This window comes from Coregonus lavaretus (genome assembly GCF_964263955.1).
Source record: "Coregonus lavaretus genome assembly, contig: HAP1_SCAFFOLD_1100, whole genome shotgun sequence".
In the NCBI taxonomy this organism is placed as follows: domain Eukaryota; kingdom Metazoa; phylum Chordata; class Actinopteri; order Salmoniformes; family Salmonidae; genus Coregonus; species Coregonus lavaretus.
Genome location: NW_028161050.1, coordinates 76,090 through 90,000, shown reverse-complemented (window position 1 = coordinate 90,000; position 13,911 = coordinate 76,090). Strand labels below are relative to the sequence as shown.

At 43.0% G+C, this 13,911-nt stretch overlaps 2 protein-coding genes across 2 annotated transcripts in view; both read left to right on the top strand.

The window, feature by feature from the left end:
- Positions 1 to 621, top strand: part of LOC311121150 (NACHT, LRR and PYD domains-containing protein 12-like) — a gene marked incomplete at its 5' end in the record, with an annotated part of 11,126 nt that extends 10,505 nt beyond the window's left edge. The window contains one exon of the mRNA XM_084195672.1: positions 44 to 621. Within this exon, the coding sequence (XP_084051798.1) occupies positions 44 to 570 (527 nt within the window). The 3' untranslated portion in view covers positions 571 to 621. The remainder of the gene's footprint in view (positions 1 to 43) is intronic.
- The window catches only part of LOC311121152 (NACHT, LRR and PYD domains-containing protein 12-like), a 103,026-nt gene that overhangs the window by 20,558 nt on the left and 68,557 nt on the right, over positions 1 to 13,911 (top strand).

Genomic DNA, 13,911 nt, shown 5'->3' with positions numbered 1-13,911 from the left:
AATGATGATGATTTCTAATATTGTGTCTGGTTTCATCCATCAGATGTCTGTGATCTCACACTGGACCCAAACACAGTACACAGACGCCTCTCTCTGTCTGAGGAGAACAGAAAGGTGACATGGAGGGAAGAGGAGCAGCCGTATCCTGATCACCCAGAGAGATTTGAGTTCTGGAGACAGGTGCTGTGTAGAGAGGGTCTGACTGGGCGCTGTTACTGGGAGGTAGAGTGGAGTGGGGGAGAGGTTGTTATAGGAGTGACATATAAAGGAATCAGCAGGAGAGGAAGGGGTTATGACTGTTGTCTTGGATTCAATGACAAGTCCTGGTGTCTGATCTGCTCTGACACCAGTTACTATGTCAGGCACAATCACAATCTCACTATCATAGACGTCCGCCCCTCCAGCTCCCACAGAGTAGGAGTGTATCTGGACTGGCCAGCCGGCACTCTGTCCTTCTACAGAGTCTCCTCTGACACACTGACCCACCTGAACACATTCCACTCCACATTCACTGAGTCCCTCTATCCAGGGTTTTGGGTTAATCGTTTTGAATCCTCAGTGTCCCTGTAAATTTAACATTTACATTTACATTTAAGTCATTTAGCAGACGTTCTTATCCGGGGGGGGGGGGGGGGGTAGAAGGATTACTTTATCCTATCCCAGGTATTCCTTAAAGAGGTGGGGTTTCAAGTGTCTCCGGAAGGTGGTGAGTGACTCCGCTGTCCTGGCGTCGTGAGGGAGCTTGTTCCACCATTGGGGTGCCAGAGCAGCGAATAGCTTTGACTGGGCTGAGCGGGAACTGTGCTTCCGTAGAGGTAGGGGGGCTAGCAGGCCAGAGATGGATGAAAGTACTGCCCTCGTTTGGGTGTAGGGTCTGATCAGAGCCTGAAGGTAAGGAGGTGACGTTCCCCTCACAGCTCCGTAGGCAAGCACCATGGTCTTGTAGCGGATGCGAGCCTCAACTGGAAGCCAGTGGAGTTTGCGGAGGAGGGGGGTGACGTGAGAGAACTTGGGAAGTTTGAACACCAGACGGGCTGCAGCATTCTGGATAAGTTGTAGATGTATCCTCTGTTTAAACTTTTAAACTCTTACAATAACACTGTTAAAATACCAATGTGATAATTTTTTGTATGTCTTTTATGTTGGAAAACTAATTGTATACGGACATATGCTCCATAACTGTACTATTGTACATGGATATATTGTACCTTTCATAATAAAACATACTTGAAACAAGACAAAGCACGTTAATTGTGAAAACAATTTAGTTATCGATTTTACATTGTCCTCCCAGTCACAGGTTGACTTTTGTCATGAATTTTGCCCTGGAGGCAGAACTGCGCGATTTCCTCTAGATATGCCAGCTGCATAGTCAAAATTGGCTATATCGTAAACATTTGTGGAAAATAATTGTGTTTTATGGTTTTATTTTAAGGTAAGAATTAGCAGTGAGGTTAAGGTTAGCATTAAAATCAGATATTATTACTTTATGCCTGTGCCAGCTAGTGACCACTTTGCAGAACTGCCTCCAGGGCAAGATTCATGACAATAAATGCCAACCTGCCTCCCAGTCATCCCCTCCCTATCTCTACAAGGCTGCAGAACATGCAAGCTAGTGATGCGGGGGTTGTCTCATAACCCACAGTCCCCAGGCGGGTGGCTGGCAGGCAGGTTCAATACAGAGAAAACAATAGACTACATAAGAAAATCCATCAATGGATCATTATTGTGCAATTTACACTAAGTGGACAAAACATTAAGGACACCTGCTGTTTCCATGACAAACTGAGCAGGTGAATCCAGGTGAAAGCTATGATCCCTTATTGATGTCACTTGTAGACGAAGGGGACGGGACAGTTAAAAAAGGATGTTTCAGCCTGGAGACAATTGAGACATGGATTGTGTGTGTGTGCCATTCAGAGGGTGAATGGGCAAGACAAAATATTTAAGTCCCTTTGAACAGGGTATGGTAGTAGATGCCAGGCACACCGGTTTGTGTCAAGAACTGCAACGCTGCTGGGTTTTTCACGCTCATGTTACACCACACAAAGGACATCCAGCCAACTTGACACAACTGTGGGAAGAATTGGCGTCAACATGGGCCAGCATCCCTGTGGAACGCTTTCAACATCTTGTAGAGTCCATGCCCCGACGAATTGAGGCTGTTCTGAGGGCAAAAGTGGGGAGGTAACTCAATATTAGGAAGGTGTTTGATATAACGTCTTTTGATACAGCATTTATTAATGTCTTTAAAGTCATCAGCTGTAGATGAGAGAGAGGAGAAGGACACGCCATGTGTTGTGTCGGTCACGGATGGGGGGCCAGAAGGTCGGCGTGCCAAGATAGATTAGGGGCCACTGTTGCTAATCTTAGAAAGAGTACGTGATGGAATGGCCTGGCTAGGGTGCCACACGATACTATGTATGGGGATCCTATTGTAGGAGATGAGTGACACTCAATAATGGTTGGCAACTGTGGGATGGAAGTAGCTCGGAGAGCATTATATAAACTGAGAGGTTTTCTATGGAAGTCATTCAGATGACAAGAGGCTAAGCCCGTACCGCTTGTCATTGAATCCAGTACTGTAACCATTAAATAACAATGAATCAACTCTCCATCTAAGTGGTCGACTACTCTCTTACATCCTGAAGTACGAAATACCAGAGAAACTCATCATAACAGATTGCCGTCTAAGCGAACAGGATGCAGTTTACAGCCAAACTAACAGGTAAGAAGACTTTCATTTTGTTAATAGGTTAAATTCTGCTTATCTGTGGTAAAGCTGAGCTGTAACGAACGTTTAAAATTCATTATTTTGTTGAGGGGAACAGATGAGTGGTATTCAAGTACGTAAACAGATGTAAGGAGAAATAGCAAATAAGACAATAACATGGTGTTGTGATTCAACAACAAATGCTCAGAGCGATCATGTTGAATCATGGCACCAATGACAAAATAGGCAAACTACATTTTAATAAAGATCAAGTTGGGGATTTGATTCAAGTATTTGATTACTAATATTGGATGAACTAATAACAGTAATGGATAGCCAACTTAGTAGACCGATATCTGGGAAAACAGTCTCCATTAAGAGTAAACCAGAGCTTCATTTTACCTCGAAGAGAGAGAAAGGAAACGACAACATTATTACAGACAAATCCGCATTTAAAACAAGTATCTTTTAAAAGTAGTGAAAATCAGACAATGTGCAAATGGATGTTAAGTAAATGAGGATTTTTCTATGTGGAACTATATCTTAGTGATTTATCAGCATGGACAGATAATGACTATCCTCAAGCTGGTAGTTCTAAAAGGGTTAAATTACAAGTAGAGCGAAAGTATATAATTGATAATACAGCCATAAGCTACCCGAAATGGGATTTAAATGTCATGAAAGAGGTGTGTAAATCATGGGATTTAATGAGTGCACAATGGACTGTAAATATCATTAGGAAGGAGGAAAAGTCAGTTAAGAAATTAGGTAATTTGTCAATGGAGCAACATAATCTACCTTATGAAAAGAGTCAGTCCACAAGGGGCTATAAAAGGATCTGACAGTATGAAAGGAATTTATCCACAGTTAGCAAAATCTATTCAGCCTCCAGCTTCTAGTACAGGGGAAGACGTAGAAGAGCATAGTGACAATATGATTGGTTATATCCACAGTTAGCGAACTCTATTCAGCCTCCAGCTTCTAGTACAGGGGAAGACGTAGAAGAGGATAGTGACATATATGATTGGTTATATCCACAGTTAGCGAACTCTATTCAGCCTCCAGCTTCTAGTACAGGGGAAGACGTAGAAGAGGATAGTGACAATATGATTGGTTATATCCACAGTTAGCGAACTCTATTCAGCCTCCAGCTTCTAGTACAGGGGATGACGTAGAAGATGATAGTGACAATATGATTGGTTATATCCACAGTTAGCGAACTCTATTCAGCCTCCAGCTTCTAGTACAGGGGAAGACGTAGAAGAGGATAGTGACAATATGATTGGTTATATCCACAGTTAGCGAACTCTATTCAGCCTCCAGCTTCTAGTACAGGGGAAGACGTAGAAGAGGATAGTGACAATATGATTGGTTATTTATACAATCTTATGGGGGTTAGGAAAAAACAAAAACAAATTCTAAAATCAGGTCAAAATATATATTTCCTAAAGCTAAAACAGATAACTTTGAGACCAAACGGTGGTGTGAGGAATGCAGGTCCATTGTGGATCCAAAGGTTTGGTAGAGCTTTAGACACGGCAGAAAGAAGGTTTAGAGGTCAGACAGGACAAATAAACACTGAAAAAATGAGATATACTAGAGAGTGGGTGGAAAATGAATATACAATGATATTTACAATAACCAAACAAAACCAAAATGTCGATTTAAACAATAGATTAGCAAATAAAATGATGTAATTTTTCGTTGAAGCAGGGGAAGGATAATAATGGAGGAAGAGGAAGGTCCAATGGTAATTCCAGAGAAGGAAGAAGGAGCTTTAACAGAGACAGGGATACTTGCAATTATTGTAAACACTGGGGACATTGGGTTGGAGATTGTAACGTTAGAATACAGGATGAGGAGAGACGGCGATATGGAGATAGAGAGAGGGGAAAATGGACTCCTGCCCAACCGCACCCTAATTCCCAGAATACACCTAGAGAGGAGAAGGCCAGGTAATCTATTATGGGGACAATGACATACAACACCGATAAGCAGGGAGGAGGTTAAACACATGATCAATGCACCACAACACCGATAAGCAGGGAGGAGGTTAAACACATGATCAATGCACCACAACACCGATAAGCAGGGAGGAGGTTAAATACATGATCAATGCACCACAACACCGATAAGCAGGGAGGAGGTTAAACACATGATCAATGCACCACAACACCGATAAGTAGGGAGGAGGTTAAACACATGATCAATGCACCACAACACCGATAAGCAGGGAGGAGGTTAAATACATGATCAATGCACCACAATAGCATATTTCGGTTAGCCCATTAGAAATACCACAGTTAAGTTTATGTGTATCTGGTAAAATAATTCAATTTCTAATAGATACAGGGGCAACTATGTCATGTTTAAGGCAACACGATTGAAGGTGTCCTTTAAGTAATCAGAAAGTCCAGTCTATCGGAATTAGTGGAACTATGCAAATTGATCCTATATCTCTCCCATTACAAATTGATTTGGAGGATAATATTTTTCAACATTCATGTATAGGAAGCGCTGCAACTCCTATGGCGTTAATGGGAAGAGACCTTTTAAGTCAACTCAATGCCACCATTTTTTGTTCACCAGATGGCATCGAGGTACATGGAACAACATGGGCTATTTTATGAACAAAGAGCAGGAAGTCATTTTAATCTGAAAGAGTGCATAATAAATTATATGAATGTGTATGATCATTTGATATCAGTTTGGATAATAAGCTTTGATATAACATTATATTGTGGTTCCGTACATCAATGCCAATCATATAATATCAAGGAGTGGTATGGAGAGCGTGAGGTTATTTTAGAGTTTAGTGGAAAAGTATATGTTTTAATGAGAGGCTTGACTTTGACGGAGTTTCCTGAAGGTTAGAGAACCGGTGAGGATCCAATGACAGGAAGGTCAGTGTCCTTGACACTACAGTCTGGTTGTTTTGGTTCCGCTGGGAGTATGTTTGGAGAAGTTGATTTGTGTCGATTAAGAATCGTTAAAAAAACACGAAGGGATTGTTTGATGTGAGTACCTAGGAGTTTCTAACGTTCTATATGGAGTATGTGACGATGTGAAAATAGGATGAATTTTATGTGGGTGTAATCGATTACTAGAGAGGTGATAGAGTGACCATTTGAATAATATGTATTTATTAACTTGCTCACCCAAACGTAGACGTACGTCAGGGGTGGTAAATAATAAATCAAGGTTTTCTGAGTTTGAGCCGTTGATGGATAATTTGATAGAGATAAGGTTTAAGAAATGAACTACCCATAAGGACTGGAATTTATAGACGTAACTTATAACATAACAAACCAGTGTAATTGGGCTATTTGTGGGATTTATTTGTCATTTCATTAGCATTGGGTAAATGGAATAGAGTATAATCTGGGTTTCTGAGTGTAATTCAACTGTTGGTATGTGTTGCTTAGACAGATACTACAAAGTATTTGGTTTGGTGATGTAGAATGGAAGATTTAGCAACGTGATTGGTTCAAATTGAAAGACACAATTATTTAACAGGAATAGCGAGACAATTTCGAGGTATTCATTTTTTTGCGTTGCCTAATGCTTTGCTAGATTAAACAATTGAAAATGGTGACGTAATGTCAATCAATAAATTGGATATTAATACTATGGATACAAATTCAATATATGCTGATCAACTATTAAGTGGCTCTGGATAAGAGCGTCTGCTAAATTACATTTACATTTACATTTTAGTCATTTAGCAGACGCTCTTATCCAGAGCGACTTACAGGAGCAATTAGGGTTAAGTGCCTTGTTCAAGGGCACATTTACGTCATTTAGCAGACGCTCTTAAACAGAGCGACTCACAAATTGGTGCATTTACCCTATAGGCAGTGGGATAACCACTTTACAATATTGGGGGGGGGGGGGGGGGGGGGGGGGGGGTAGAAGGATTACTTTATCCTATCCCAGGTATTCCTTAAAGAGGTGGGGTTTCAAATGTCTCCGGAAGGTGGTGAGTGACTCCGCTGTCCTGGCGTCGTGAGGGAGCTTGTTCCACCATTGGGGTGCCAGAGCAGCGAACAGTTTTGACTGGGCTGAGCGGGAACTATGCTTCCGCAGGGGAAGGGGAGCCAGCAGGCCAGAGGTGGATGAACGCAATGGCCTCGTTTGGGTGTAGGGACTAATCAAAGCCCGAAGGTACAGAGGTGCCGTTCCCCTCACTGCTCCATTGGCAAGCAGCATGGTCTTGTAGCGGATGCGAGCTTCAACTGGAAGCCAGTGGAGTGTGTGGAGGAGGGGGGTGACGTGAGAAAACTTGGGAAGGTTGAACACCAGACGGGCTGCGGCATTCTGGATGAGTTGTAGGGGTTTAATGGCACAGGCAGGGAGGCCAGCCAACAGCGAGTTGCAGTAGTCCAGACGGGAGATGACAAGTGCCTGGATTAGGACCTGTGCCGCTTCCTGTGTAAGGCAGGGTCGTACTCTCCGAATGTTGTAGAGCATGAACCTGCAGGAGCGGGTCACCGCCTTGATGTTAGCGGAGAACGACAGGGTGTTGTCCAGGGTCACGCCAAGGCTCTTCGCACTCTGGGAGGAGGACACAACGGAGTTGTCAACCGTGATGGCGAGATCATGGAACGGGCAGTCCTTCCCCGGGAGGAAGAGCAGCTCCGTCTTGCCAGGGTTCAGCTTTAGGTGGTGATCCGTCATCCATACTGATATGTCTGCCAGACATGCAGAGATGCGATTCGCCACCTGGTTATCAGAAGGGGGAAAGGAGAAGATTAGTTGTGTATCGTCAGCGTAGCAATGATAGGAGAGGCCATGTGAGGATATGACAGAGCCAAGTGACTTGGTGTATAGGGAGAAAAGGAGAGGGCCTAGAACTGAGCCCTGGGGGACACCAGTGGTGAGAGCACGTGGTGCGGAGACAGCTTCTCGCCACGCCACTTGGTAGGAGCGACCGGTCAGGTAGGACGCAATCCAGGAGTGAGCCGCGCCGGAGATGCCCAGCTCGGAGAGGGTGGAGAGGAGGATCTGATGGTTCACAGTATCAAAGGCAGCAGACAGGTCTAGAAGGACAAGAGCAGAGGAGAGAGAGTTAGCTTTAGCAGTGCGGAGAGCCTCCGTGACACAGAGAAGAGCAGTCTCAGTTGAATGACCAATGATGTAAATGTAAATGTAAATCAACTACAGCAAGTGTTTCGTTTGTTACCTGTAGCCTACTCAGAAAGGACAGTTACCTAGATCTGCTGACTTCTAATAATGGAGGATTGGTGGATTCATAAGAGCTGTGGCTATGATCTTAGTTGATAACAGGGGATACTAATAGTATAGTGACGAAGCACAGGGAAGAGAGGGTGTTTTCTTAATGGGAAGTGAAGCAACGGGACAAAGAGAATTAAAATACTTTTAAAAAACAGCAGGGATAAAAAAGCTGTTGTAAAGAAGCAGAGTATGAAAGATAACATTAACTGAGGAGTTTAGAAACGTTTAGCTGAGGTAACTACAGAAATATTACTGACCCAATATCGTAACAGATAAACCGAACCCAAACACGATGCTACTACAGCAATCTAGGATTGTTAAAGTTGTAAAGTTAGTTTTTTAAACCCTACGATAGAGGTAAAGTCAGAACGCAGTTTGAGAATGGTTTCTATTTGTTGTTTGGAGAGTTTCTAGGTATTATTGATCTGTGGGTGTTAGCAACTGGGGTTGGCTGAACGTGAGAGAGCTGTAAGTGTCATAATGGATTAAGTTTGGTGTACCCGGATCACTGGTTGCTGTGGAAAGGGAGGAGGTAAAAGGGTGGTGAGTGTTAACGGTGAGAAATGGGTAGCTAGTTAGTGGTGTTAACTAGTAGGGTTTCCATTGGTGACGTTACTTGCTCGGAGACCTTGAAGTAGTTCTTTGCCTTGCTCTGCAAGGTCGCGCCTTTTGTTGAATGACGGGTAATGGTGCGTCGAGGGTGACTGTTGTTAATGTGTGCAGAGGGTCCCTGGTTCAAGACCATGTAGGGAAGGAAGCAAAACTGTCACATTGATGCTGTTGACCTAGATCACTGGGTGAATTGATAATATTATAAGAATGAGATTGTCCTACCAACCCATGGCGGCTAGGATAACATAGTAGTTTAAGTGGCATCCCTGTGAATAGATGTTTTATTTGTTTTGACTATAACTTAACAATAATTTGTCACCTGCTAAAGTACCGTTAGATGGAAAGACAGCGATAGAGGATAATAGAGATTGTAGAGGGTTTTCTGTGTTAAAAGGAAAGTAGGTTAATTGGGAGATCAGAAATGTTGCATTGGATTGTTTGAGTAGACTGGTATTAAAATCATTATTTCTAGTAAGGTCAATGAAAATATGTTATTAGGTAGTAGTGGTTTGTGAATAGAATTGACTGATGCCATGAATTAGTAAGCGGGTGAAAGAGAGTAGTGCTTGCTCTGCTATATCAGGATGTAAAGGATGCAGGGGGTGATGTGGAGCAGATATCTGAATAGTTTAATATGGAGCGTTCTTTGACAATTGTTTTATTATTATTATTACATTCTATAGTTTGTTTAACCATCAGTGAGTTATGCAGACAGCTAATTCATTCTAAAAACGATAATCTGTTTCCGGTACGTTGAACAATGGGAGGTAGTTTTTACTATTATGCTGATGGAGAAGTACACATATTTTGTTAGTTCTGAATTTATTAAACAATATGTTTATATTTCAATACATCACTGCAACAAGTTGAGCAGATTACATTACCGAAAAGGGGTTATAGATGTTCATCTTTTGAGAGATTTTATGTAATCTTCTTCTGGAGTAGTTATGAGGAATTAGATTGAAACAAACAATTATTGATGTGAGGTAGGACAGGGTATATCTGCATCATGTTTTGTGTGTAATTAATATTTTTGGATTGCTGATTATAATTGAATGTTAACGAAATATATACTTTCTTTTCCAGGAAAATTGGGATTTCCTTATCTCTCGTTGGGATGTTTCAAAAGTCTGTGGGCTGGGGGAGAAGTTAGTAAAATTCGGCAGTCTTATAATTAGGTCATAAGAGGGAGCTACCAAATTAAGTAAGGCCTGGCTAGTTTTGTTTGTTGTTTTCCAATAGGGTTTTTCAAATAACCACACACAACCCACCTATTGTAATGGTTATATAGGGTTGTTATTTTAGGGGGTTTTAACGGGTCAAAGATGATAAGTTAAAGGAACACACACATTGAACTTTCTGAAGTTTTTTGTTTTATATGTGAGTTTTGGATAAACACGTGATTTATTTTGAGAAGAAATGTAATGAGGACTTACTGTACACTGGGGATGCAAAACATTTATGAAATGTTTTGACTGTGGTTAATGACTAGTTTATACTATTGAATGGAACACTTCTTTGAATGACCTCTGAACTCTGTCTTGACTTTCTAGTGTGAATTGATCACCCACACTGGAAATCCTAGAGGCATAGGATGGGGAATTTAAGGTAATTTATTATACAGAGTTGAGGGTAATTTATAATACTGATAATTATGAAGAATTGTATAATTTGGCAATAGTCATATCTATGATTCAGACCATAATAAGGTCAGAGTGAGAGAGCTAGTCCTGAATGAGGAACACATGGTGCTAGTCAATGTTGATATTACTTCAATTACTTAATGGGATACAATTAAGTTAAGGTATTATCAAATGTTGTCATTTTAATTTCATTTATTATTTTGGTTTAACAGGCAATGTTGTTGTTTTGGTTTTTTGAACGCATTAATCACAATGTGAGTCATGTGTCCAAAGGGGGGAAGTAGTAAGGCAGGATGTATGGGAGGCCTGTTTATGAAACTAGTGACCTATAACAAGATGCAAAAAATGTGCACTTCCTAATATCAAGGCTTCTCCTGACTGATAGGAAGACAGGGTATGGTAGCATATGGTGTCTCACCTAACAATGTGCCTAAGACTTCCCACGGTTGAAGGCTTCTCTGTCAAACCTAACAGGAGAATCTGGGCATTGTATGCACCCTGGAGACTGGCGGTAAAGGATTAAAGAAGTCAGAGATGGACAAAACCCAGGTGGGGAGGTCAGTACTAGGTGTTGCTGGTTACCTCTATGGAGGGGAAAGTACCAGAGAGAGATACCTGCATCTATCCCACTGTAGGAGTGTGCCAACCCAGAGGAGGAAGATGGCATCGCCACTGCGGAGCATTGTTTTATTTTTCTGTCTGTCTGTGTCTGTGTGTCTTTGCAGCAGTGACTCTCAACTTCCCTATTGGTACGCTGCCAGGAGGACAAACTCCACAGAGCCATGTTGAGAAATGGAGAAGGAATCTGCGTGATCCTAGACCCTAGTGACGGAAGAAGGGTCAGAGCTAAAAGGACCATACATCGTCACCCAGTCTACACCAACGGATGTACGGATAGAGGGGAGATGGACCTGGTATCATCTAAACCACTGCAACAGAGTACTAGGAGGAAACCGACTACATAGAGATGAGGGAGCTGAGGATGCTGGAGCTGACAAGGATCAGGTGATGGGAGACGATGGCAAGGGGAATGCTACTGATGAGCTACGTGTTCTGGCTGATTCCCTCGGCGGAGGGACACACCTCCAAGAAAGAAGGATTACTTTATCCTATCCCAGGTATTCCTTAAAGAGGTGGGGTTTCAAATGTCTCCGGAAGGTGGTGAGTGACTCCGCTGTCCTGGCGTCGTGAGGGAGCTTGTTCCACCATTGGGGTGCCAGAGCAGCGAACAGTTTTGACTGGGCTGAGCGGGAACTATGCTTCCGCAGGGGAAGGGGAGCCAGCAGGCCAGAGGTGGATGAACGCAATGGCCTCGTTTGGGTGTAGGGACTAATCAAAGCCCGAAGGTACAGAGGTGCCGTTCCCCTCACTGCTCCATTGGCAAGCAGCATGGTCTTGTAGCGGATGCGAGCTTCAACTGGAAGCCAGTGGAGTGTGTGGAGGAGGGGGGTGACGTGAGAAAACTTGGGAAGGTTGAACACCAGACGGGCTGCGGCATTCTGGATGAGTTGTAGGGGTTTAATGGCACAGGCAGGGAGGCCAGCCAACAGCGAGTTGCAGTAGTCCAGACGGGAGATGACAAGTGCCTGGATTAGGACCTGTGCCGCTTCCTGTGTAAGGCAGGGTCGTACTCTCCGAATGTTGTAGAGCATGAACCTGCAGGAGCGGGTCACCGCCTTGATGTTAGCGGAGAACGACAGGGTGTTGTCCAGGGTCACGCCAAGGCTCTTCGCACTCTGGGAGGAGGACACAACGGAGTTGTCAACCGTGATGGCGAGATCATGGAACGGGCAGTCCTTCCCCGGGAGGAAGAGCAGCTCCGTCTTGCCAGGGTTCAGCTTTAGGTGGTGATCCGTCATCCATACTGATATGTCTGCCAGACATGCAGAGATGCGATTCGCCACCTGGTTATCAGAAGGGGGAAAGGAGAAGATTAGTTGTGTATCGTCAGCGTAGCAATGATAGGAGAGGCCATGTGAGGATATGACAGAGCCAAGTGACTTGGTGTATAGGGAGAAAAGGAGAGGGCCTAGAACTGAGCCCTGGGGGACACCAGTGGTGAGAGCACGTGGTGCGGAGACAGCTTCTCGCCACGCCACTTGGTAGGAGCGACCGGTCAGGTAGGACGCAATCCAGGAGTGAGCCGCGCCGGAGATGCCCAGCTCGGAGAGGGTGGAGAGGAGGATCTGATGGTTCACAGTATCAAAGGCAGCAGACAGGTCTAGAAGGACAAGAGCAGAGGAGAGAGAGTTAGCTTTAGCAGTGCGGAGAGCCTCCGTGACACAGAGAAGAGCAGTCTCAGTTGAATGACCAATGATGTAAATGTAAATGTAAATCAACTACAGCAAGTGTTTCGTTTGTTACCTGTAGCCTACTCAGAAAGGACAGTTACCTAGATCTGCTGACTTCTAATAATGGAGGATTGGTGGATTCATAAGAGCTGTGGCTATGATCTTAGTTGATAACAGGGGATACTAATAGTATAGTGACGAAGCACAGGGAAGAGAGGGTGTTTTCTTAATGGGAAGTGAAGCAACGGGACAAAGAGAATTAAAATACTTTTAAAAAACAGCAGGGATAAAAAAGCTGTTGTAAAGAAGCAGAGTATGAAAGATAACATTAACTGAGGAGTTTAGAAACGTTTAGCTGAGGTAACTACAGAAATATTACTGACCCAATATCGTAACAGATAAACCGAACCCAAACACGATGCTACTACAGCAATCTAGGATTGTTAAAGTTGTAAAGTTAGTTTTTTAAACCCTACGATAGAGGTAAAGTCAGAACGCAGTTTGAGAATGGTTTCTATTTGTTGTTTGGAGAGTTTCTAGGTATTATTGATCTGTGGGTGTTAGCAACTGGGGTTGGCTGAACGTGAGAGAGCTGTAAGTGTCATAATGGATTAAGTTTGGTGTACCCGGATCACTGGTTGCTGTGGAAAGGGAGGAGGTAAAAGGGTGGTGAGTGTTAACGGTGAGAAATGGGTAGCTAGTTAGTGGTGTTAACTAGTAGGGTTTCCATTGGTGACGTTACTTGCTCGGAGACCTTGAAGTAGTTCTTTGCCTTGCTCTGCAAGGTCGCGCCTTTTGTTGAATGACGGGTAATGGTGCGTCGAGGGTGACTGTTGTTAATGTGTGCAGAGGGTCCCTGGTTCAAGACCATGTAGGGAAGGAAGCAAAACTGTCACATTGATGCTGTTGACCTAGATCACTGGGTGAATTGATAATATTATAAGAATGAGATTGTCCTACCAACCCATGGCGGCTAGGATAACATAGTAGTTTAAGTGGCATCCCTGTGAATAGATGTTTTATTTGTTTTGACTATAACTTAACAATAATTTGTCACCTGCTAAAGTACCGTTAGATGGAAAGACAGCGATAGAGGATAATAGAGATTGTAGAGGGTTTTCTGTGTTAAAAGGAAAGTAGGTTAATTGGGAGATCAGAAATGTTGCATTGGATTGTTTGAGTAGACTGGTATTAAAATCATTATTTCTAGTAAGGTCAATGAAAATATGTTATTAGGTAGTAGTGGTTTGTGAATAGAATTGACTGATGCCATGAATTAGTAAGCGGGTGAAAGAGAGTAGTGCTTGCTCTGCTATATCAGGATGTAAAGGATGCAGGGGGTGATGTGGAGCAGATATCTGAATAGTTTAATATGGAGCGTTCTTTGACAATTGTTTTATTATTATTATTACATTCT